The sequence below is a fragment of the Pseudonaja textilis genome, chromosome 2 (assembly GCF_049901715.1).
Source record: "Pseudonaja textilis isolate UNSWEBS1 chromosome 2, rPseTex1.2, whole genome shotgun sequence".
Lineage (NCBI taxonomy): Eukaryota > Metazoa > Chordata > Lepidosauria > Squamata > Elapidae > Pseudonaja > Pseudonaja textilis.
In genome coordinates this window covers 246,934,360-246,961,779 of record NC_141991.1, presented here as the reverse complement: position 1 = coordinate 246,961,779, position 27,420 = coordinate 246,934,360, and the positions used below count along the sequence as shown (strand labels likewise).

Below are 27,420 nucleotides of genomic sequence, written 5' to 3'. Positions count from 1 at the left end.
AAGTTACTTTTTAAAGTGCCGTTATAACTTTGAGTGGTCACTAAAAAAAACTGTTGTGAGTCAGGGACTACCTGTATTGAACCTTTTCCTTAAAGTTTTCATTGTTTAAGGGTTTACAACAAGGGTGTCATACTTGATTTCATTGAGGGCCGCATCAGGGTTGTGTTGGGGGCTGGGTTGGCGTGGTAAGGGTGGGCGTGGCCAACTCAATGTCACTCATATGGTTGCCTGAACGGCCTGCCAGCAAAAACAGGCTCCCAAGCTCCGTTTTCATTGGAGAGGCACTGTGGGCCTTAAGTTTGACATCCCTGGTTTACAGCATTGATGTCCGTTGCAGTGTTGATGAGAAATCGAAGTCCTTGAAGATAACTATCTTTTGTTTTTCTTTTCTTTTCTTTCTTTCTCTTTCTTTCTTTCACTCTCCCTCTCTCTCTCTCACACACACACACAGCCATCAACTAGCCCAGGGGTCCCCAAACTTGGCAACTTTAAGACTTGTGGACTTCAACTCCCAGAATTCTCCAGCCAGCCCAAGTTTGGAGACCTCTGAACTAACCTGATGTCCCTTTTAGTCACCATGGTCACACTTTCCATCTTGTGAGTACACCACCCTTTCAAGCGACAGACTACAAAAACTGATAAGGGAGAAAACGGCCACCAATCGTTAATTTTTATCTTTTTTTTTAATTTGGCATTTTGTTATTTGCATTTATATTAAAGCAAAGTGCATCTTTTCTTATTTTTCTTGTTTATACACATTGCACAATACATAAATAATGATGCTTATAAAACGTCTTTGTATTTACAAGTAATAATATATTTATATATAACATAAAATACATTTTTCTTTAATAAATCTCAAGGTTTTTTTTTTAAAAGAAGTCTGTTGTTATTTTTTTTCCCCAAAAAGCACTTCAATGCTAAAATTCCAAGGATGATGCTTTTCTTCTTCACTTATTCCTCTTTTGCATTTAGAAAAATAGCTTATGTTAAGGTCTAAACGTGCTCATTGAGCTAAGAACAGTGTAAAATTATCATACCAAGTGTATGAATAGAAGAAAAAAAAATACTAACATACTAACCAAATGACTGCAGTTTCTGGATGCAAACAGTTATTATCTGATCAAAATGGGGGTCAGGGAGTAAATACTGAAATTCAGCTTTGTCCATTGAAAAGAGAAGAGGAGGGATGAACTCTGCTTTGCAAATCCATTTTGAAAAGCCCAGGCCAAATATATATATATATTTTTACAGGCATTGTAAGTGATAGCCAAGCCCAGAAAAATGGCTATTTCTTTCCCAAACCTGTGCAGCTTCTTCTTTTCCATCCACAAGATCAGTCAAAAGGTTTAAAGTTGCAGGTAGATATAATAAAGAGGAAGGGAAGAAAGATACCTCCTTACACCCGGTTGGCTAAAATCCTGCATTTCTGCATTAATTCCCCACAGTGATTCTTGTGTGTTGTGCCAGGGGCTATGCACCACCCTGCCACTCACATCGGCAAGGAGCTGGTTTGCTTTATTTTATTTTATTTATTTCATATTTCTTAAACCACTCATCTCCCGCCCTGCATGTCTCTCTTGCAACAGATGGGAGCGCCCTGCAGCAAGATGGACGGGGTCCTTGGGTTTGAAGTTGTCAGAAGGAAGGCATCTCTCGTCAAGCAGGAGTGGATCCAGAACCATTCACTTGATTCTAGAATGAAATACAGGTCGCTCTTGACTTGCCACCACAATTCAGCCCCAAATTTTGGTCGTTAAGCAGTTTTAAATGAGTTTGGGCCCATCTGACAATATTTCTTGCCACCGTTGCTAAGTGAATCACTGCACTGTTAAGTTAGTAACATGGTCGTTAAGCGAATCTGGATTTCCCCATTAACTATGCTTGTCAGAAAGTTGCAAAAGAGGATCATACAACCCCAGGACATGGCAACCGTCATAAATAACAAGCGTCCAAGTTTTGATCACATAAATCTGGGGATGCTGCAATGGTTGTTAAGTGTGGAAACAATAGACATACATCACATTTTTAACCCCAGTGCCGGTGCAACTGGTCACCGAATGAATAGTTGTATGTCAAGGACTAATTGTAACTGCTTGCAGGAATTTGTCCTACCTCTTGCAAGCCAGATTAAACTCCAGACTTTCCCTCCCATCGATGGTCACTGAAGGAAACCAGATCTTGGTGTATTATGGCATTTCTAAGTGTGGATTGATAGAAGTCTGCTGAAATCAGCAGAACACCCCCAAGTGTGCAAAGAAGGTGGTGTATTTATTTGGAGGAAACACAGGATTCCTTTGGAGAGAAGCGTGTGTGTGTGAGCCTCACAAAGGGAGGTGAGAAAGATAACGCAGCCTGAAAGGTACAGTGAAGATGGTAACCTGAAAAGCCTGTAAATTGGGATTGAATCCATTCAAGTCGTGTTTGAATCACAATTTGAAAAGAAATCAGAATGAGCCCCTCTCGGTAGACACGTCCGACTGAAACCTTTCCCAACCTTCTTCTCCTCTCCTTCTGGGTTGTTGGTCATCATCCACATTTAAAAAAAAGTTATCTCCACAAGGCGCGCCCACCCCAAAATAAAAAGACAGAGAAAAGGAGGGAAAAAGAAAGAAAGAAAGAAAGAAAGAGAGAGAGAGAGAGAGAGAGAGAGAGAGAGAGAGAGAGAAAGAAAGAAAGAAAGAAAGAAAGAAAGAAAGAAAGAAAGAAAGAAAGAAAGAAAGAAAGAAAGAAAGAAAGAAAGAAAGACGGAGAAATCTTCCCATAAGCTATTTCTCAAAACAGAACGAACAAACAAAAAACGTTTGCACACCATAGCAAGCACTCAAAAGGAAACGTTTTAGCAGCAAAGTCATTATAAAATGTCACTGGTTGAGCAGCGATTCCCAAACTTGGACACCCTGGAAGAAGGGTGAACTTCAATTCCCAGAATTCCCTCTGCTGGCTGGGAAACTGTGGGAGTTGAAGTCCACCCGTCCTTTCAAGATGCTGCGCTCAGGAAGGCCTGCGGTTGAGTCGAGTCGAGTCGTCTCGAGTCATCGGTTATTAAAAATAATCTCCAGCCAGCACGGACAACTGCTGATGAACTGTCTGGTGTAGCACTGGCCCCAACCTTTCACGAAGCTGATCTGCACCGTGAAACCCGTCCAAGGTTGCTGCATGAATTCGTGGTCGTTGGGCCTCTGCAAGCTGTAGGCTTTCTCGTAATCAAACGCTTTGATGGAAAAGCCCGGAAACACTTTGTGAACCAACAACGTCCTGGAATCCGGGTTGTCCAGTGTGGCCGACTTGATAAAAATCGGGTAACTGCTGCGGTTGTAAAGCCATACGCCGTCCACTTCCTTGCTCAACTGGATGCCATAACCGATCTTGGCACGGACCTTCTGCACCAGATGGTTCTTATTGTCCGAATTGAGCTGTCCGAGACAGAAGCCGTTCCCCTGAGGTAGATCGTAAAATATATCCAGGGAAGGTTCTTGGACCGAATACAGGCGCCCCACCCGTGTCTTCTCTTCCCAATAGGCCACCACGCACCAGTATGATAGATCCCTGGGTTCCTGTAGAACTTGAGAATCTAGGAGAAGATTAAAAAAAAGAGAGAGAATATATCAGGTTAATCTCACAAAAGGACAATCGAACAATCGAACAGGCCTGAATACAGGAAAGCCCTCAACTTATGACAGTTGCTTAGTGACCAGAGTTATGGTAGATCCATCCAGAAGATACTTGTCACCTGATTCTGAAGTTCCAAGCCCACCCCTCTCCCCACAGCCGAATGATCCCACAATTTAGGACATTTTTTGCTGAAAGAAAACCAGCATTTATTTCCAGTTTGCGACACAAACACCCAGTAGGAAGCAATAGTTCACTTAACAGCTGCCGTGTTTGCGTAATAAATCTTGTGTTTGCTTAACAACCACTGCAAAAAGTCATAATATTGGGTCAGTCGCATGAGTGATCCACTTTATGACCCTCATGATATCTATGTCCATAATGGGCATGATTGTTATGGTCATAAAAGTCAAGGACTTGTGGTGGGGGTTTTTTTGGCACCTATAAACATCATTTCCTTAATGACAGAATAACAAAGAATACAGAATAATAAGTGAAGTGACTTGTAGCAGTGCCGCAGTGAAAGAGGGCTTAACGCCATTTGTGTAATGATGTCATTATGTAAATGATGTTGGCTTACAATCAGCTCTGATTTAATGGACTTTCATGAATAACAAACCATCTCGCCCCTTTTTGTTATAATGAACTTTTATACTTCTCAAAACCGTTCGAATCAAAAGGGAATTCAAGCGAGAAATCTTGAGAGCATATCCAATTCCAAACTGTACTTTAGCAATTATCCCAGAAAATGTTTTAAAAACACATTTTTATAAAATTTTATAAAAAATAAATAAATAATAATCCTAGTATTTCTGTTTTAACTTGGCCAGATTTTCTCTGACTCCATGAAAGATCAATGGCGTCTCACATCTTCTCAACCGTGGCGATGTGTGGACTTCCAATTCCCAGCTTTGCTGCCTGGGGAATTCTGGGAATTGAAGTCCACACATTTTCAAATTGTCAAGGTTGAGAAAAATTGCCTTAGGAGATGATCCAGGGATTGTACTGTCACTTTGGAGCACTTAAAGAGTAATATTTGGCCAATGGGTCTCTTTAAGCTGATGGAGGCCTCACAGCCTTACTCCCAAAGTCATAATGATCAGATGTGAGTAAGGATTTGGGAGGGAACAGACTCCAGTTCTAAAAATCCCCTTTAAAAAATGGAATTCTACACCGAGGGACGAACTAAGACCATTTCTTTGAGATTTCATCTTTTGCAGCAGCAGCTCTTCCCATTGCCAACAATTTATATTATTCATGGACCGTGGCCAGTCAAAATCAGTTGTGAAAATAGGCGAAGATGCAAAAATTGCTTTGTGCTGTGATATCTTCTATATGCCATAATTCTCCCACCCACCCTGCAATTCCACCTCTCTCTCTCTCTCTCTCTCTCTCTCTCTCTCTCCCTCCCTCTTGGCTGCACCCTTTCAGTCCAAGCCGAGAGTAAATCAATGGCGGATAAACATCTTATCAAAGATCTGCTAATCAACCACAGATGTCCTTTTGTGATGTGTAATGTGTGTAAGCGGAACTGACAACGCACAGCCTAACCCACTGAAAAAGATCATACTTTTCTTAAAAGGGAGTCCCCCTCCTCCTATGGCGTCATTAATTTTCTTCTTGGCTATATCACAAGTCATTAAAGGAGAACTGACCGAAATTCTACCTAAACTGGAAAACGAGACCAAGATATCCCTTAATATACAGGTAGTCCTTGACTTACGATGACAATTGGAACCCGGACTTCCACTGCAAAGCAGGGCAGTTATGTTAAAGCGAATTTCACTTGATTTTAGGACTTCTTTTTGTCGTAGTTGTTAAGCAAATTGCTACAGTTGTTAAGTGAATCATGCAGTCATTAAGTAAACCTAGTTCCCCCAATTGATTTGGCTGGTCACTGAACCACTCTAAGTACTGTTACAGGCCAGCTGCTAAAGCCCTTGAATTTTGATCATATGATTTTGGGGATGCTGTTTGGGTGTAAATGGAGGACCAGACATAAATAACTTTTTTTCACTGCTGTTATAACTTAGAACACACACTGAACAAAAGGTTGTAAATTGAGGACTACCTGATTTAGAAGCATGACTCATGCTTAGATTTCTGCTTATAAATACAAAAAATAAAAAATAAATTGCACTGAATGGGGTTCAGCTTCATTCTCCTTTCTCACCAAAAAGCCCTTCCTTTTTAACTATGTTTTGTGTTAAAAGGGGCAAAGCAATTCTTACGAACTTTCTGTAATGGTAATCAAAGGCCTGTTGCCCTTCTGCAAATTTTTAATCCATGCACTACCGAGTAGCCTAAACATTTCTGAACTTCCTTTCAACTGTTATTTATTTACTTATTTTCAAAGCGGGATGGATCAAATTTCCATCTAGATATGATTTAGCCAAAGACAGAAAATGAAAATCGGTGGTTCTTCACGGACAAGGAAGTCCCACGTAATGCTTGAAAATCAGGCCAACGAAGCGAAAGGAGAAAAAAAAAAATCAATACAACTTCTATCCTCAGACAATCACAATGAGCTTCACAAGCAAGTCTACGCTCGTTTTATTTATTTATAGCATTTTTGCCCTATTTTTAGTCACGGAGATTCACAGAGCCGTCTGACACAGGCAAAATAAAAATGGCTTAATAGTCTGGAAGATACCATGCCAAAGGAAGAAAAGCAGGAAGAGGGATTTTAAAAATTCAAGGTGGAAACACCGTTCTGACACTGAGCAATGGAATTTAGAATTCTATCAAACGTGGTTAATTTCTTTCCATGCTTGCTGGGGAATTCTGGGAGTTGGAAGCTCACATATCTTACAAGTTTGAAAAACACTGATTTAAGGTAGAGAAGAGCACCTCTCCTTTTTAGTCCACCTTTGGGTTGTTGTTGTTGTTGTTGGTTTTGCTCTCCCCACTTTCTTGTACCCCATTTTAGTGCCACACAATGTTGCCGCCAACTATCCCACTGAAACCCAGAATGGGAGAACTGAACAAGCCATGGTAGAAACAAACTAAGTGTTTGCATCAGATGGCTTTTAAACCACACTCTCCCTCAAAGGTCTACAGGATATTTCTTGCAACCTGGGCAGGGAAAAAAACATGGTTCAACTTTACAACTATTTGGGGAAGCATTTTTCCCCTTAAAAGGAAAAAAAAATATCTTGCTTTCATGCCAAAAGCAGCAAACTGCAGACAAAGAGACCAGCAGGCATGAAAACAAATGAATGAAAGAATAGAGGAAGGAAGGAAGGAAGGAAGGAAGGAAGGAAGGAAGGAAGGAAGGAAGGAAGGAAGGAAGGAAAGAAAGAAAGAAAGAAAGAAAGAAAGAAAGAAAGAAAGAAAGAAAGAAAGAAAGAAAGAAAGAAAGAAAGAAAGAAAGAAAGAAAGAAAGAAAGAAAGGTCTATGTAGATTCTCAATCATCCAAGGCCACGGTTGTACTTTTCCAAAAGGCAACTGGACTTTTGTTTTTGCTTGAGGAGGTTTCGCCTCTCTTTCAAGAAGCTTCCTCAGTTCTGGGTATATTTTACCCAGGGTATATTTGTGCTGAAGGCTTTTGGAAGCCGCCTCATTGTAAGAAAGAAGATCCTCCAGATTTATTCTCACCTGCACTGATGCCCCTAGCAATCCAGAGACAGACTGAGGTCAGTTAAAGAGAAGTTTTCGGATTACCTTAACAGCTGTTAAAATAATTGGGATGAGAATTTCTTTCTCATTATTCAGCCGCCCCCCCACCCCAATTTGTTCAGAAACAAAAGACCATATTGGTAAATACATCATGAAAAATATATCCCAGCTTATTTACATGTCAAGCTGCATGCAATTAGCATAATTTGCTAATTATTCTGGAGAAAGAGACAGGCGACAAGCTGTTGGAAGATTATGCTGCATTCAATCTTAGTTTAGCTCTACTAAAATGCCTTGGCTTTTAAAATGCACATTTTTACTTCTCCCCCATGTCTCAATAGACGGAACAATCTTCAATTGGGCTTTCAAAGGTTGTTTTTTTTCCCCGACACACCAACTGAATGGTTTTTTGGACACCTCACTTAAATAAAAAGGAATCCTATTATCAAGCAGCTGGAAAAGTATCTTGAAATCAGTGTTTGGGTATATAACCAACTTTCACTACTCAATTATTTCACAGGCACAATTATTTCTTCCAAACCTGGCCAAGAAACTTCTTCCTAGCTACTTCCATGGTGATTTATCTGCTCCAACTATGAATATTTGAACAAACATCTGTGCAAAGATGTTCAATCTCTAAGAATGCATGAAATAGACCTTATACTGCACTTAGATACAAGGTTAAAGCAAATAAAAAACACGGCATTCAATCTTGCATTGTTATAATTATATTTCAGCTCACAGATACCGTATTCCTTATATATGTACGGCATGCAAATGTTATAAATTGAGCATCTGCAATGTTTAGGAATGCAAAGTAAATAAAAGAAACAGATTTCCACCTCAAAAAAACCAGTTCTTGCAAATATAGTTTCATTGGATCCATAATAACCACATATAATTAGAAATATACACTATAATTCTCAGCTAACAAAAGTAAGTAATATTAGAACACTGTTTTATTTTTTATAATGTAACTTTTAGTAAACCAGCCTTCATCCACAGAAGCCTGATGATGGCAGATGAGATTCTGCCGAAACGTTGCTACAACTTTAAAAGCACAACTACAATGACGTGGGAAAATACCCGAACAAAGCCGAATGCCATACATACATACATACATTCATACATACATACATATATATATTTCGTTCAATGAAATAACAATCCACCAAGAGGTCTTGCTCTACTCCTCAACTAGTTTTTCCATCAAGAAATGCAATAACAGAATAACAGAGTTGGAAGGGACCTTGGAGGTCTTCTAGTCCAACCCCCCCCCCCACTCAGGCAGGAGAACTTACACCATTTCAGTCAAAATGTATTATCACACAACAGACTATAGGTAATCTTCGACTTATAAACATTTGTTTAGTGACCATTCGCTAAAGTCACTAAGATGGTACTGGAAAAAATGACTTATGATCGCCAGGTCAAATCTACAACTGTTGCAGCACCCCCATGACCAGCCTATGCTCACATAACCACCTAGCATAGCAATGGATATTCTGGTCCCAATTGTTCTTCGTAAGTCGAGGACCGCCTGCATAATCGCTCTTTAGGAGCTATTATAGCATATAGTATCTATAATATAGTACTCAGGAGATCTTTAATCCCAGGCATCTAGATCAAACGATATTGAATTCTTATCTCGAAATAAGCAGCTAATCCAATACTGTAACTCCGAAAGCTAAGCATAGGAAAGAAATGACAGTTTTGGGGGAAAAATATTTTCTGAGGTCAGCGCAGTGAAAAATGGCAGATAGGAACCCATTGAAAATGGTTGCTCCATGTTTGGCTGGAGCACCTAAGATGGTGTGGTTGCCGCAGGCTCATGGAGAGGATTTCTCCGGGTAGAATCTGAGTGAGGACATCTGAACCACGCAACAGGTGGGGCCATGGACAATTAGACTCATAATGTACTCCCAACCAATGTGTATCAGTGTAAAAGTAAAAGCAGGACAATATAACTTAACTCAACCAACCGTAGCTAAAAATACTGGCTTAGAGTGATATATGAACTCAACCAAACTCACCTATTAGTCCCACACACCTTCCAAAATGTTATTCAGTCAAAGATCAGGGGGGAAAATAAACATTTAGACGTGGTGTAGGAAACAAGACCTCCGGTCTTCGTGAAGATTTTAAGAAACTCAAAGTTGTGGTAGTGCTACTTTAACTTCCTCTTCCATTCATTCATACTAACTCACTGTGACAGGACCGACTCTTTGATTCAATGAACATCAAGGGGAGGTTTTATTTTTATTACAAATCCTTTAATACCTTTGAACTCCTGGAATATTCTGGAAAGGTTTTCCATTACTACCCCATATTGAGAGTTATCGTGGCCTGAATGCTCCCTACCAGTCAATTTAAGGAATATCAGCCTTTTTCCACTTCTTTAAGAACGTGAAAAATAAACTAATAGCCTTCTATCCTAGTTTTTTCTTTTTCTTTTTTTACAAGATCACCACTCTTATTTTTCTTCCACCGGCCAAATGTGACTGTCCCTTCCTATCTTGGTCTCAACTCTTTCCACAACTCCTATAAATGCTTTCCTTTGAAGAGATCTCTCTTCTCCATTCATCATGAGAAGCCACTGAGGTACAGGATCTCTGAGGGGGCCAGCCAGAAGAGTAAAGATCTTAGTTATAATTATGAGTTTCAACTGTACACACATAACTACCATCACGTCTTTGGACACACACCAATGCCCGAGAGTCTACCTTAAAGTTAGGTCTGGCCTTATCAATGTTGTTGCTATTGTATCCCTACGTAGAGGACAGGTAAACATGGTCTGGCTACCTCTTGATCTTGCCCATGTGGTTAAAAATACTAAGATTAATTTGCAAAGAGGAAGGGCATGAATTACAACTTGAGGGTTAAAGAGTTGATGGAGCCAAAGAGGTGAGTTTAGCTTCTATCTCTTTATTTGACAGGCCTGATGATCTGCCCCATTCACAAAGGACTTGAGCTGGCCAAAGAAAATTCCTGACAAAAAAAAGAATAGTTAAATCATAACAAGCATCCAAAGTGCAGAAACCAAAGCTAAATCTTCAAAGGGGAGCCAAGGCAGGCGCCCAAAGTCAACCATCAAAGCCATGTTCATGACCAAGGTTACAAACGGCACATGACAGCATAACATTCGGAAGCTTGGCAACCGATTCATATTTACGACGGTTGCAGTGGTCACACGATCACTTTCTGACAAGCAAAGTCAACGATGGAGCTGCAAGGATTCATTTAACAACTGTAGCAAGGAAAGTCGTAAGATGGGGCAAAACTCACTTAGCCAATGTTTCACTTAGCAACAGAAATGTTGGGCTGGACGTATACCAAGGACTACCTGCATTTCCAAAGACAGAGCCGAGACCTACCGAAGGGTGGAAGGAAAAAGGCAGTTGGAATTAAATAATTAGGCTGGCCGTATACCAAACAGCATAGAGGCCATTTACAGTAAATATTATGAATGGATCTGGCTGGGTTTCTTCATTCTCTCTCTCTCTCTCTCTCTCTCTCTCTCTCTCTCTCTCTCTCTCTCTCTCTCTCCCTCTCTCCTCCCTCCCTCCTCTTCCAAAACCTCTTTTCCTTTTCCTGAGCTAAGTAGAAATTTGGCCTTCAGACGCGACAGTACTCTGTAATTTGCATGGCTGATGGAAGTCTATCGCCTGCGACAGAGACATGGAGTTAGTTGGCTTTAGTCTAACCACTAGAGACAGGCAGGGCAGCCTTCTTTGGTGTGTGCGTTTGTGTTTTTCTAGCTATAAAGCAAACTCATTCACAGTCTGCGTGGCTCCGGCCTGCTGGCTTTTAAAGAAAATACAATTAGGCTTCAAAAAAATAAAATTATTTTTCCCCCCCCTCTTCTTCTCCTCCTCCTTCTCTCCCCTCTTGCATTTTTCCTCTTTGGATTGTTTGCAGCAGCAGTAATTGATTACTTGTCATAATTAGAGGGCAGCAGTGACTAATGAAGCATTTATGAATCAATTTTTGTTGGCTTTTCATATATTCTTGTAGACACTGTATGGAGACTGGGGTCTTTCTTTTTCTGGGCCCCCTCTCTAAGTACTGTACACACAGACAATCCTTCCACTCAAAAAATTCTAGGCACCTCATGCTTATTTACACATTATTATAGTTCCATTAACCTGTAACCTAAAGCATTTACATGTTGCTTAAGCACTGCAGAGAGAACATGTTCCATCTGATCCTTATATTTGGAGGTATGAAAATATGAAGTTGGGGGAAATGTTTTGGACTTTCATGCAAGATGAAAAAGAATGAATATTAATTCTAAAAGCACATTCCCCCAATGGCCCAGAATCTCAGACTTAGGTAAAAGCAGGTTGGAATAACACAGTTGGAAGGGACCTTGGAGGTCTTCTAGTCCAGCCCCGGGCTCAAGCAAGAGACTCCATACCATACCATTCAGACAAGATTGTTGTCCAATCTCTTCTTAAAAAGCCCCCAGTGCTGGAGCACCCACAACGTCTAACTTCTGTCAAGAAATTTCTCCTTAGTTCTCGGTTGGTTCTCCCCCTTGATTAGTTTCCATCCATTGCTTCCTCATTGATTTTGCTTGTCAGTGGGTCGCAAAAGGGGATCACACAACTCCGGGACACCGCAATCATAAATATGAACCGGTTGCCAAGCATCTGAATTTTGATTGCATGATCTTGGAGAGGTAACTGAAGAAGTAACTGTGAAAAACAGCCATGTCACTTTATGGAGGCTTTGTAACTTTGAAGAGCCACTAAATTAGAAGTCTCCCAACTTGGCAGTTTTAAGACTTCAAGTCCAAGAATTACCCAGCCAGCATGAGTATATCTGAGGAATTCTGGGAGTTGAAGCCCACAAATCTTAAAAGTTGCCAAGTTTGGAGACCCCTGCACTAAATGAACTGTGGTAAGTCAAGGATAATCTGTAACTGTCTTGAGGAAGGCAGAAAAATCCAGAGTCCAGCAACGTCCACGCGCTCTACTACTGACCTCTGGAGAAACTAGACTTTTTGTGAAAATATCAGTAGGGTTTGAACCAGATGTCAACAGATTTCAAAACAAAGCCCAGCAAGCAAGATTTTATAAGGCCTACTCAATGCCATTAAGACCTGGGTCATAAAGAATTATTCTTTTTTTTTTTAAAAAAAAGATACTTCCATATCTAAGACCAAAATTTGTTGATTAAATCTGTGTTCTAAACAGAACGGTGCTATTATTAACTTCAAATGGTCACTAAATGAATGATTTGTGAGGACTGCTGTACCTGTGGGGCCACCTCTTTTGCTGCCTATCAGCTCCCTTGCTCCACCTGATGTTTTACATTTCTGAAACATTCTTCTTTAATTAAAGGTAAAAGCCAGCCTCTCGTATCAACTTACATACCTCAAAACTGGTCCCTCAAGCTGTCTTAGCAAATAATTTTAAACAAATAAATTGTGCAGGGTTGCAACCCAGCATTTGAGCAAAGAGCACCCTTCCCCTGTCCCCTAAACATCAAAGGTAACCGAGAAGAAAGAAAGAAAAAACAACAACATTTGAATCTACAAACTAGACAGAGTGGAAGCCTGTTTGTTAGGTGTGTGCTGTGTAGCTACAATTGCCAAGCAGCCCCAAGAGGCTGAGCATTTAAAAAAAAAAAAATGACCCATTTAAGATCCAAACTAAACACATCCCCGAAGTTTTCCTCCCAGTTTCATTGAACTTGAAGACTGACCAGGGCACAGCAGAGCAACATTAAGTCGCCGTAATTTTAAAACTGTTTATTCCTTATCTTTTAAGAAAATAACAGACGGAATATGGCATTTGTGTATTAAGTGAATTCCGAAACGTTTTCTCCCTTGGGAAAATGCAACTGATAAAAATCATCTTTTCAGATCATCAGGCAAGGCTTCCTAAACAAACAAATAAATCTTGTGGGTTTTTGGTCTGCTTTTGAACTTTTTGCAGGCTTTTTGCAAGCTGCTGCCCTACCATATTAAGGTCCCAGAATTGGGGGGGGGGGAGGTATTTGTTAGCCCCCCCATCCTTCATATTTGACAGATGACATTTCTAAAACTTTGTTCACAATGCTTGCCAAGATGTCTAAATTAAGAAGACTTGTAAAAAAGACAGCCAAACCCATCCCTTCCCCTTCCTAAACGGAGTCTAGCAATACCAGATTAATGCCAAATATTTAGCCGCGTTCGTTTTTCCTCCTTCCCTGCAGACGGCATTCTTTCCAGCTACTCTCAGATTGCACATTAAGGGTGGGAGCAAAAAAACAGAGGAGAGGCAGCTCATTTTAGCGGCTGCAACACGGGATCTGCTTAGAAGACCCCCGAAACTTAGGGGATTTCCCTAAAAGCCTCTCCATGAAAATAGCTTTTTTGTCCCGTCCCGTCCCCCAAAGATCTCCAAAACTCAAGGTTTCGCCCTAAAAGCCTCTCAAATAAAACAGCATTCTTTCTTTTTATTTTTCCGCCTTAGAGAAGACAGCAAAGGAAGGCTTCTTCTACAGCCGAGGAGCCTTTTTTCTTTAAAGGTGGGTGGACAAGTTATTTCTGCACACAGTTTGGGGGATCCTTGAGCCTCTATTATCAAGGATGAGAACCTGGGCAGACGAGACGGGCTGCTGAACGTTTACCAAAATTGCTAACCAGTTAAAAGTTCCCGGATTTGATAGAGGAAAAATATCCCCTTGCTCTACCCCACACGCCCTCTTTCCTCCGCCAGCCCTTCTCCCTCCGCTCTTTCCTTCCTGCTTCCTTCCTTTACAACCTAAAACCCTGTGTCTCCTCTGGCCAGGCCTTTACTTAGAGGCAAAACCAGCATTCAGCGCCAGTCTAGAGACAGGCTGCAGACTGGAGAAGTTAATCATTACTTCTGTCTGCCTTCATAATCTAATCACTTCTGTGCCTCAGCGTATACAGAAAAGGCCATTTCTCTCTCTCTCTCTCTCTCTCTCTCACACACACACACACACACACACACACAGAGAGAGAGAGAGAGAGACACATGCAAACAGACACATGCAAACGCCAAGCTGGTGCCCTCTGGATGCATCTCTGGTAGACCGGGAATCGTGGGACTTGTAGTCTGAGCACCTCAGGAAGGGCACCCGAAGGAGGAAAACAGAGATTTGGCTAGGAAACTCTGGGCTGGATTCACTTCCTTTCCCCAACTGGGAATCTTGGGCCCTTACTCTGCCTCCGAGAATGACAAATTGAGGGGGCTCTTCTTAAAAAAAAAATAAAAGGGGAGGTTGCATTTATGATTCCCACCCCCTAAAAAAACCCCTCTCCTGAACGCAGGGAGTTAACAACACTTAACGAAATCTGACATCTTCACAAGTAATTAATCCTCCCCGCATTCCTGGGAAGCTAATAGCACAAAACAAGGAATGGCGAGGGGAGGGGAGAGGAATGAATGACTTTTTAGTTTACTTTAAAAAACAGGCCAGACAGCACTTTATTCTTATTTCAAAGCCGTCCTAAAGAAGACGAGAGCTGGCTGATCTTTTTGCTGCTAGTAAAAACAAGACGCAAGCAAGACTGTTGCCTCCTTGTTCACCTCCACAGGCATCAGCTATCGAGGGCTAGGGCCGTGATGGTGAAAGGTGGCACGCAGAGCCATTTGTGCGGGCATGCGAGCCCCAGCCAAACTTACGTGCACTGCGCATGCGCGTACCTCCCAGCTGATTTTCGGCCTGTTTCAGGCCATTTTTGCCCTCCCGGAGGCTCGAGGGAAGCCTCTGCTGCCTCGGGAGGCCGAAAAACAGGCCTCCTGGAAATACCGGAAGTGCCGAAACGGGCCCATTTTTCGGCCTCCCAAGGCTGCAGAGGCTTCCCTCGAGCCTCTGGGAGGGAGAAAAGGGCCCGAAAATCAGCTGAGAGGCACGCGCATGCGCAGTGCAGGTAAGGGGGTGGGGGCGTTGCATGCGCATGCACGGGAGGGGCAGGGTGCACTGCATCATGGGTGCTGGCGCGTGCACTTTTGACAACCGCAATAAAAAGTCTAGGGTAAAAGGTTTCACTGGGCTAGGGTAACCCACCTGATAATCCACACCTCCTCTCTTCGGGGCGGGGGGGGAGGATGTTTATACACAACTCTCATCATCCTTTGCCATGGGGAACAGAGATCCCAAGTCATAGGCAGGGAGTCTCAGGACCTCAGTTGGGGCTTTTCCATCCAACCAAGGCAGGTAGCGAAAGATAAAATCCCAAAGGACCATTAAAAAAAACCAACCCTATCAAATACAGGTAGTCCTCGACTTACAAGAGTTCATTTAGTGACCGTTCAAACTTACCACAATGACGCTGAAAAAAAAAAGGGACTTTTTCATGCGACCATTTGCACCATCTCTGTGTTCACATGATCAAAATTCGAACCCTTGGTAATAGACTCCTGAGGGTGTCTGTGTGTGCAATCCCCTTTTTGCGACCTTCTGACAAGCAAAATCAAACGGGGACTCCGGATTCACTTAACAACTGTGTCACCGGCTTAACACAAATGCAGGGTGACTCACTTAACAACCGTGGCAAGAAAAGTCGTATAAGTGAGGGCAACAACCACCCCACTTAACAAACGTTTCTTCAATGAGCCACCTAAATTTCGGGCTCCGTTGTGGTCATAACGTACGACCACAATGGAGCCCCAAACTTCTGTTGTTAAGTGAGTTTTGCCCCAGTTTATAACCTCTCTTGCCCACAGTTACTCAGTGTTATCACTGCAGTCGCTAAGTTAGCAACCCGGCTGTAAAGTGAATCTGGTTTCCCCATTTTGAGTTTGCTTGTCAGGAAGGGATCCTGTGACCCTGAGGTAAATATGAGCAGGATAACTTCAAACAGTCACTACATGCGAAGTTGTAAGTCAAGGATTACCTGCATATAATAAATCCAAATTAAATGCAGTTGTTGTTCAGGCATTAAGTCGTGTCTGATTCTTTGTGACCAGAGCACATCAGGCCCCCTTGTCCTCCCCACACACTCCTATCTCCGGGGGTTTGCGCCCCAATTCAGCTTTGTTGCACCCATGGCACTATCTAACCACCTTCATTCTCTGCCATCCCCTTCTCCATCTGCCTTCCATCTTTCCATCTTTCCTCATTGGGGTCTTTTCCAATGAGTCAATTAAAGGGAAACAGGCTAGCAAATAAAATACAGGTAAGTCCTAGGGTTACAAGAGCAATCGGGAGTGGAATTTCCACCGCAGTGCGTTTTTAAAAACGTAATGTGGCGTGGCCAAATTGCTCAGCCATGGCAATTCCGGCACTCTCCGTTGGCTGTTGTTAAGTGAAGACTATGCAAGTTATTAAGTGAGGACTGATTAAGAGGAGGAATCTAGGCACACAGGCCAGTGGATGAATGACAGGCAACAGGCATTACAGAGTGCAAAAAGAAGTGGTGAGAGTGTTGGCTAAGATTTATATGGCAGTATGAAGAAACTTGTAAGTTGATCAATTCCTAGTCATTGCTATAGAATAGACTGGCTGAGCAAGTTCCTTCCAGAGGAAAGTTTCAAACTAATTTACAGTCCAATTTCTTAGCCACTCTATTTCACTAGCTCTCGGTTACGATTACAGCACAGTAAGCGTCATTAAACTCAAGGGGACCTATCTATCTAGGGAGATTTCAGAGGATTGCATTAAAAATGTCCTAACGTAGTTTGGGACATGTGAATTTGCAACACTGGGCTCTCATCTGGTTGACCTACTTGACGACAGTGAAATGAGAACAAGTGAGCAGTCTTTTCAAAAGGATCTTTTCATCTTTTTTTAAAAGTTGTCCCGAATGACTCAAGTTAGGGTCTGCTACCAGCAAGAATGGTCCACATGCATAGAGACATCTCTTTTCTCTTTGCCGTTTTGGGTTTTTGCTTCTAAAATCAACATGTCCAGTGAAAGTGATAAAGGGCCCCTTGCCTCATAAGGCAAAGACCGGCTCCTTAAAGGTCCCTTGCTCTGCCTCAGCGATCAAATGCATTTATCTATTCTGACAAAAGATAGCATCAAACAGGTTTCTCCAACAAATAACTGGGAGGCAGAAGTCAACCAGCATCTCTAAATGGCAACCAGAAGGAAACTATTTTATCTTGCTGCTATAATATTTGGCTAAGGAGGGGGACATCTCGTAAATGAGAGAACATGTCAGTAAGAAAACATTATCTCTTTCAGCCATCTAAAGTGCATTAATTTGAGGAAGTCTGCTTTAGGTAATTTTCAAATATTCATCCTTGGGTAATCTTTCTATTCCATCTGGTCTGCTATGGAAATCCTTGATACACTTAGTATTGCTAGATTTACTCTGGAAATCTATCCATCCATCCAAGTCCCATTGGTCCTCTAGGAGGGTCAAGGAAAAACTGCCCTGAATTCTTCAACACAAACACACACCTATTCTGGAACAGTGTTTTCCAACTTTGGTGACTTTTAAGATGTGTGGACTTCCAACTCCCAGCTTTCTAGTACTTGGAGAATTCTGGGAGTTGAAGTCCAGACATCTTAAAGTCATCAAGGTTGAGATGCGCTGTTCTAGAATATGAACCTGGGAGAGGGTTGCAGTCATGTGATCTGGGGATCATGTGATCTCGCCTTTTGCAACCTTCTGACAAGCAAAGTCAATGGGGGAAGTCAGATTCACTTAACCACCATGTTACTAACAAACACTGCAGTGATTCGCAGTGGCAAGAAAGGTCATAAAATGAGGCAAAACTCACTTATCTACTGTCTCACTTAGCAACAGAAACGTGGGGCCCAATTTGTGGTCGTAAGTCAAGGGTGACCTGTATCCTTTCCCGCTATCTTTAACGTATTGTATGTACTGGGGGAAAAAACAGCTTCGCTTTTCCTTGGTGTGGGTGAGGATTCCTCTGGAATAGTTCATAGACACTGCTTGTAATCTTGCTCAAGTTCTTGCTATTTGTCTATCAAACTTACTGAAAGTTCCAGAGCATCAAAGAGTATCTGCCAATTAAGTCCACCCACTTGCCATTCCAAGTGATACAGCCCGAGGACATCTTTAAAAGCAATAAAGTGAAAGCTCTTTAGACATTCTCCGCTCAGGTTGATTGGGCTTCAGAAGTTAATGAGCTTCTGCCCAAGTGTGACAACGCAACTTGCCATAAATTGAATCTGGAGCTCTTTAGAAGGCGGATATTAAATTACTAGGCAACAACCCTTCATTGAAACTTGGCCACTGCCTTGATTTGGAAAAAAATTTAGACAAGAAAAAAAAATATGAATCTATTAGTCAACAGAAGAGGGTCTTCTAACAAATTACAGGTAGACCCTGACTTACTATTGTTCATTTAGTGGCCGTTTGAAGTTACGCCTTCAGTGAAAAAAGAAGGACTTATGACTGTTTTTCATATAGACAACCATTGCAGCATCCCCATAATCACGAATTTGGATGCTTGGTAACAGGTTCAGATCAATGATGGTTGAGGTATCCCAACTTTGGGGACTACCTGATCAGCAAAGTCAATGGGAAAGCCAGATTCACTTAACAACCATCTTATTAATTTAATCATTGCAGTGATTCACTTAACAACTCGGGCAAGAAAGGTCATAAAATGAGGCAAAACTAATTTAACAACTCCTCACTTAGCAACCAAAATTTTCCAGCTTAATTATGGTCATAAATCAATGACTACCTTGTATCATCAGAATCAACCCATGCGTGTTTATCAGTTGTCTATTTTATTTATATGCACATTCTGTTTGGATAGATCTATTTATAGGTGTAATCTTTTGCTTAATCTGAATAAACGAATAAACACGAGCCAGGAGAACCCAAGGAAGCTATTTCTGTTCTCCGAATTTATCTCAAAAGTCTTAACCTTCTACCAATGGGTCTTCAGTCAACCACATTTTTCACGGAAACTTCTCCCCCGATGTAATAAAAAATAATGATTGATGATAAAAATATAATTGACAATGATTAACAACGGAAAAGGAAAAATCTGTCAAGCAACCCAAAAGACTACGCCTAATTCTCACTTGTTGGCATGCACCATGCCACTAGATCTAATGCAGTCAAGAAAAGAGATCCATGTTTTGCTTCCTTGCGTTTGCATACATTCAAGTGGAACTTTGCATTAAGTTCCTGCCAGAGCAGAATTGCGGGTGGTGGTTTTACATTTTTTTCAAAATCATGCCAGGAAGAAAAGAGAACAACCAACTGGATGAAAAATGTCGATTTGTAGGCACTTTTGGAACAGATAAAGCAAAATTTAGTTAAGAATCATGAATGAAAGAAACCAGGAAAGGTTCCTTCACACCTGCAAAGATTCTCTTCTGTAACACGATTTAAGTGTTTCTTTAGATTGCCTTGACCACCACCCCCCACCCAAAATGGGGTTTTAAGTTCATTTTAAATATTTCTTAGGCAGCTGTGGGCAGGATCAACATCTCTTCTATATATGGAACTTTCCAGTAACAGGAGGAATACCTCCTCATATCAGTTGGAATGCCTTTTCCTCAGTTCTCCTATAGTCTTCTTTTTTGTCCATACTGGATCTATCAGAAGACTAGATGGCCAGAGCTTTTAAAAGTTTGTGTGAGGCTTCCTTTTTTTCTATCACCATTCATCCCTCCTAAGGATTTCCCCCAGTGTATCTTTTTCAAATCCCAGAATTCCCCAGTCAGCTTGATTGTTGCTGAGAATTCTGGGAAGTGAAGACCATACATGTATATCTGAAGTTTGGTTGACTTGGTGGATCTATTTGAAACACGGAGAATTGGATACAGGCACCATCTCAAGGATGGATCATATATACAAGCTATAGAAGTAATGATATTTACAAAAGTATCCTGGAAATAGAGAAAGTGAATAGAAAAGGATTTTATAAACTTAACTCTTTAAAGACTCACAACAAGCAAGAACTATTCCCTTTGTTATTCTCACAGAAAAAAAACCTGCTTCAACAAATATCTGAACCAGTTCTTTGCAATATGGCAAATTTATGCATACTGGAACGGCAGCATTTACAATTCTAATTCAATAGAAGAGAACATCTGTAGCTCAGGGTTGAATTGTGAAGTCTTCAGCTCTCCCTGAGCTTGACTGTTTTCTTGCAGATGTTTCATTATCCACAGCTTCGGATGATGTGAAAATGCTACCTAGTTGGGCAATGAAAGGTCTGAAAGAAAACAACAACCCAACTGGGAGAGCAGCAAGGACCCCATAAACTCAACGTGTTTATTGGTATATGAAATTTTCCAAAGCCTTGCTAACTTTTGTCCCTGCGTCAAACCATCATTTTTAAATCAAAATGCATCACGTTTTCATGTAAGGTGATAAGTCAACTCTTAGGTGATGGGCAAATTGTCCAGGACCAGCCCAACTGATTTTTTTTCAATGAAGGGTCAAAGCTCCTTTTTCCAAAGGTCATTTTTATAGCAGCTCTTTTTAGAGATCCATTCCCAAGATACACCTAATTTTTCAGGCCTAAATGAAAGATATTTAAAATCCACTCATCCAGTGTGTACATTTCAGTCAGTCTAAAATTATGTATGGAGAAATTGCAGACCTAACAGTTGAAAAACAAGACATACAACGCTAATGTGTAGATTTTCAAATGAAGGAAGTTTCAAAATTGTGCCAGTGGGTATAGGTGGAGGGGGAAAAAAAAAAAAAAAGAGCCAATGAAACAAGCCAAGCCACCTCAGTTTTTGTTCAAAAGGCTTATCTAACTATGCAGCGTAGTGGTGCCTTGCTGTGTTTTGACAAACCTTCTCATACTGACAACTACAACCCCAGGCTTTCATTATTGTTATGAAAACAAACCAACGCCAAAAATGAAAGAGACAAAAAAGTCAGACGGAAAAACACTCTTTGCTGTCTTTTCCTACAGCAATCCTTCTCTGTGCAGAAAGCCAGTTTGGTGTAGTAGTTAAGACGCTGACTTAGAAAAAACAAGAGATTTCTAGCTTTAGGCACAAAAGCCATCTGGAAGACTTTGAGCTGATCACCAGTTTTAATCCTGACTTAGGCAAGAAAGCTGTCTGGACAATTTGCAGCCGATCTACCTGGAGATTGTGAGTTCTAGTCCTGCCTGGATGATTTGGGGCCTATCACCAGGTGACTGTGAGTTCTAGTCCTGTCCTTGGCCTGTAAGCCGGCTGGGTGACTTTGAGAGACCCGTCTCTCTCAATTAGTCCAACCCACCTCACGAGGTTGTCACTGTGGGAGGAAAAGAGGGGAGAGGAAGGTTTTGTATTTATTTATTTTATTAAATTCACACGTCGCCCATCTTGCAGTTCAAAGGAACTCTGAACAGCTTATATATGAAGGCTTGCTGTCTTGAGTTACTTAGCAAGTAATGAAGGTGGGATAAAAATAAAATAAAATAATAAAATAAAAATTAAGTTACTTAGCTAGCGAAGACTACGTTGCTGCTTTGTGCTCACTCAAAAATGGATGCCTGTAATCCAGGCAAGAAAAGCATTTGGTTCTTGATGTATATGAATCTGGGAAGCCAGTCAAATTAGATACAAATGCAAAATTAAAAAGACAGCAATAAGTGATACTCTCATTACCATCTCATTCCTCCACGTATCGACAACTTGCCCTTAGTATCAGTCAGATCCAGGCATCCAGAACGGCTGACTCTGAATAGATAACTAAAACTCCACAGAAACTAAGAGGACTGGATATTGGTTGTCAACTCATTCATTCCAAAGGGCACAATGTGTCTTGCACTCCAGGGGAGACTGGAATTACAGTACAAAACCAACCGAAGGGCCTGTGTGCAATAATTGCATGAAATTAAATGGCAATTTGCATATCATTTTCATGAACCTAGGATGGGCCAAATTATCACTGATGTGCATGTTGGTGCATTGGTTTGACTGAACTCTCATTCCAAAAACTTGAAACTCATAAAAAGGGCTCTTTTTATCGTCTCTGGTGTTCTTGAGATAAAGCCAAGAGTTATCAGATCTTTTTTAAATAAATCTTAATTCAGAGGTTCTTAATAAAGATAAATTTCTGGATTTGATACCAGAAGTCTTCCTTTTAGGTTTGATAGAGAAAGATCTTGGAATAAAATTTGGGGTTTCATTACTATTTATGTGCACAGCAGAGAAAACCTTACATGCACAAAGATGGAAAAGAGACACTAATTCACACCATGGAAGAATGGATGATGAAGGTGATGAATTGGCCAAGATGGCAAAATTGACTTTAATTAAAGAGAAAATTTTATCTTGTTTTATTTGGAAACCATGTACGTTTGTGCTCGAAACTGTGGGTGGGACGGGACGGGACGGGACAACGAAGCTTTGATTTTAGGTTTTGGTGATTACAATGACTTTGTTGTTATTGAAATGATCTGAAATACTGAGAAATGTAATGCAAAAGAGGTTGAGGCTGTAATTTTTTTTGTACTTTATCCTACTGAAAGAAGTTGGAAGTCACTTTTTCCCCCTTTCCTTTCCCTTTTCTTCCAAAGATCTCTTCTTTCTTCTTTAACTTTTCTAACTTTTCACTTTTACTTATATTTTATCTTACTAAATTTCTTTTTTAAAAAAAAGCTTCAAAGGGTGGGAACACCTGGGGAAAAACCTTTGGATTTTAGACCTTCAAGTTGAGAAAATCCAAGGATCTGCAGACAGGATTTCACAAATGTTGACTATCACAGCTAGACTATGAATTTCCAAAACAAACTTGTCCATTTGATCGTAGACAGAAACACAAAACCCAGCTCCATCTGTGACTAATCTTAGCCAGGCCATTTCACTATCTCATTCTTATCAAAGGTTCGGTTGGAATTTATCTCTAATGTGGTTTAACTTCTCAGCAGATCTGCAAACACTTTCTCAAGACATCTCTCTGGAATCCAAGGATAGCTGGAAAATGGGAAAACGTTAGAATCTGGGAGAGTTTACTGTCGTGTCCATCTGAACCTACCTCTCTCTCACACTCTCTCTCTTTCTCTCTCTCTTCCTAAGTAGTCAGAATAACAAAATCCTACAAAACAGCAGGAAGATTTAGAATCAAGGTCACTGCTTTCCTGATTAAGATGGGAGACAAAGAAATGTGATTACTTGATCGTTAGCAAGAAACAAATCCCCCCTTCTCCCCATTCGCTTAACGGAGGGGTTATTTGCAGTTTTTTTGCAGGCACCTTAGAGGCCAAATCCACAAAGATTGCTATAAAAGTAACTTTGTGTGTGTGTGTTCAGATGGGGGGGAGGCAGCTTTCAAAGGAATTCCTGGGGAAAAAACAACGAGCAGGATAGTTCCATGCTTTTCAAGGCGAATGAACACACTCGAGTGCTTTAAAGTGGAGATGAAACAGAGATGGATCCCACCCACCTCCTCTTTGCAAGGTTAAAAGGCTAACGAAGAACACAGCGAATTTTTATGAAGTCTTTCCTTTCTCTCTCTCTCTCTCTCTCTCTCCCCCCTCCCCATCCGGCTCCACCGCCATCATCGTTCTACCCCCCCAAAAAACCCCTCCTCTTGAAACCGAGATAATGAATGCTGGGTGGGAACCAACTTTTCAGTCTCAGCAGTAACTTTTTAACGGCCTTTTGAAGGGACGCGGGGAGAGAAAAAAAATGCAAGGGGAGAATTAAAAAAAAAGAATTCTCAGTAAGTCGAGACAGGAGGCAGCAGGCAGCGTTCAAGTAGAGGTGACTCTGCTATTCAAATATTTTTTGAAATAATAAAAATAAAACCAACCCTTTCGGACAGGCTCTCTTGCACTCTTTCTGAACAGCAGGGCTGTTAAGAGGTTGACCTCCTTCTCTTTTGGCCTTTTGTGATGTAATATCCTCTCCTTTTTCTCCATTTCCCCGTTGTTTTTTTTTAAAGAATGGGGTGGAAGTTACTATTATGTGTTTAAGCAAACATAACCTCCCCTCCATTATCTCCTTAGATTGCTAACCCCCACGCTACAGGCTAGGCCTGAGAATTGCATTCTAATTAGAAAAAAATAAAATAAAAACATGACCTTTCTTTTTTGGTCATTTGGGGTAAACTCTGAAGAGGCAAATAACGCTTGCCCCAAAATATTGCAAGCTGGAAGTTTTGCCAACCTCTACGTTGTGTACCTTCATGGCTTTCATTGATGGGTGGCCTATGTTTTTCAGATGCCTGTAGGCTTTTGATTAACCAGTCACTCCGGTCCACCAGCAAGGATTAGGAATATGCCCTCTAATTCAGAGGGATCACCGTGATTTTGGGGAAAAAATATCTCACAAATTACCACCTCAAGCCACAAAACAGCCCGACCCATTTTGCGTCTCTGCGCTGCCAGCTAAGACATCTGGGGAGCAAATGTAAAAGCTAAGATGGCAGCTCCCATAGAGTGGCTGCCATCTTGATTTTTGACTTATTCCCTCTACTTCCGACTCTCTCTATACAACTGATTGCAGCTGGGTGACCATTGGAAGTTTTGCCCACTTTGGCATTAAACTATGATTAATTTTTGTCTTTGTTCTTATTGAACAGATGGATTCTCTTTCCAGGTCCTTGGTGCTCTTGGAGCTTGGTTGCTTTCTTGCAGACCTTGCATTACCCAACTAGGTGACATCATCAGTGCAGTAGCAAGAGGTGTTACTTGTTGGAAAATGAAACCTATTCCAGAAAACACCCAAGCTCAGAAAGCACCAAGGACCCCCACAATTCTACTCTGAGCTCCAAATATTCTCTTCTATTGATACTAAATTTTAAACCATGGGTTTCACGCATGAACTGCCGAGCTCAGTGTGTCACTCCAAGCCCAACCAAACAAGCCACACAATGTTTGAGTCATATGGGATGTCACGCATAAGCTGTTAAATTCGCCTAATCTGTCTCTCCTCCTCAGTTCAGCAGAGGTAGAGAGATTGTATCGGCAGAATCTCTGCACAACAATGCACCAAGGTGAACCTTGAAGGACATTACCTCAAGGCCCAGGTAACTGACAGCAGAGCCCCATGAATGCAGCTATTCAAATGTGACCGAGTTAAAAAATAACCAGAGAGTTTACAGAAATTGGTCCTTGCATCGCTTTGTGACTTTATGACAGATTTTTTACATCTCTTATTAGAAGCCTTAACCTGGAAGATCTGAATATGATCCAAAATTGTGAAATGGTATTGCAGCAGGCAGAGCTTCCCAGTCACACAAAACAGTTGAATATGAAACACAGACACACACACACACTAAGACTGACAACTAAAAGAAATATATTCCATGTAGGGCATCCTGATTAAAATTCCCTTGCACAAAGCTGCAGACAATGTGGCCCCACGTGATGAAATGACTTACACATTCCCTGCAGCTTAACACCAAACAAAATTAAGAATACACCCAAGATTGTGAATGTTGCTTAAATGAACTAATTAAAAGCCAGCGGCTAAAGATCCCAAGAGCTGCCAAGCTTTTTTGGTTCTCACCATTTTGCCAAGTGTCCTGAAATAACACCAGCCCACATTCTTGTTTTTAACAACACAGTTCCTGAACGGGTAGAAGACTGTTCCCCAGCGACACCTTAGAACAAATTCTATGGAAAAAAAAAAACCCAACAACCAGCAACTGGCCGGTAAAAATGCCCAGTTATTTGGGTAAAAAGTTAAGGAAGTAAATATGAACTTTGCTTTCTTCCTGTGCCACAATTTGAATGAAAGCCAGGTAACTGCACTGAATATCATTGAACTGAAAATAAACTGCAAAGGAAACTATCTGAGACATTGGGCAAGATGCCAACCTGCCTTCCATAGGATGGAGCACATTCAATCTGATTCAGAAACGTGGCCCTGGCTGGATGACCTTTATTGAGGGTTGTTATGACTCCTTCCTGAAACTTTGAGGAAACCTGAGGTCCAACTGTTAGGAAACAGTACTGAAAGGCTAGATTCCTGCATTTCTTCAACACCATCTATGTTGAGACTATGTTCAAACTCCAGAAGGAGGGCAAGGAAGAGCAACGAAGATAGGGGGACTGGAGGCTAAAACGTATGAAGAACGGTTGCAGGAATTGAGTATATCTAGTTTAATGAAAAGAAGGACCCGGGGTGACATGAGAGCCGCATTCTAATATCTGAGGGGCTGCCACAAGGAATAGGGGGTCAACCTATTCTCCAAAACACCTGAAGGCGTTACAAGAAGCAATGGATGGAGGCTTATCAAGGAGAGAACCAACCTAGAACTAAGGAGAAATCTATCAGAGGAACGACTTGCTTTCAGAAGTTGTGGGTTCTTTAACACTGGAGGACAACAAGAGATTGGACAACCATTTGATTGGAATGGTATACAAATAGTACCTCTCCTGCTTGAGTGGGGTTGGACTAGAACAGGGGTCTCCAACCTTGGCAACTTGAAGACTTGTGGACTTCAACTCCCAGAGTTCCTCAGCTAGCAAAGCTGGCTGAGGAATTCTGGAAGTTGAAGTCCATAAGCCTTCAAGTTGCCAAGGTTGGAGACTCCTAGACTAGAAGACCTCCAAAGTCCCTTCCAACTCTTTGTTATTCTGAAATTCAGTATTTAGATTTCAGCCAGCCAGCCAGCCAGTCACCTGGGCAGTTGCATACTACAGTCCTCAATCAACACAACACTCACCTTTACCATCCTAGAGATCTATCAATGGTGTTGGACTGCTAACACATCAGTGAAGCTGAAAATCCTGGTGTAACCTCAAGTTACTCTCAGGAACAAGAAGTCAGAGAGACTAGCACTTAGTAGAGAGTAGTCACAAAGGCTTTGAGAAAAGATATGCAGATACCGTGATGTGTCTATGCATATAGAGATCAGAATTGCACAAGCCATGACATTCCCAGGGACACCATGAAAGAGAAACTCTGAAAGAAGGAGAAGACGACAAATGAGACTTTTGAACTTTGATGTTGAAGAAGACTCCTTAGAATATCATGGTCAGCCAAGAAAACCAACAAATGGATCATCAAATAGATCGACTCAAAAGTTCTCACTAGAGGCACAATTGACCAGGTTTGATTTAATCCTAATTTGGACACATTATACGAAAAAGAGCCAGCTCTCTGGAGAAAACTCTGAAGACGGCAAGCAGAAACAAGGTGATAAGTGATGGATGTGTCACTGGAAGGTTTGGAAGGTCAGATCAGGACAATGCAGTTTAGGTTAGGACAATATAACACATTAGCTAAGTTCAAAGTTACCTGTTGCAACTCAAACAACTAATTATAGAGAGAAATTATAAAGCACGGAAGAATGACTGGAAACAAAATCCATCCCAAATTATCCCGAAGCA

At 41.3% G+C, this 27,420-nt stretch overlaps 1 protein-coding gene across 1 annotated transcript in view; it reads right to left on the bottom strand.

Annotated features, from left to right (window-relative positions):
* Positions 1-879: 879 nt before the first annotated feature.
* The window catches only part of SMAD7 (SMAD family member 7), a 51,699-nt gene continuing 25,158 nt past the window's right edge, over positions 880-27,420 (bottom strand). Inside the window, exon 4 of the mRNA XM_026714868.2 lies at positions 880-3,574. Within this exon, the coding sequence (XP_026570653.1) occupies positions 3,036-3,574 (539 nt within the window). The 3' untranslated portion in view covers positions 880-3,035. The remainder of the gene's footprint in view (positions 3,575-27,420) is intronic.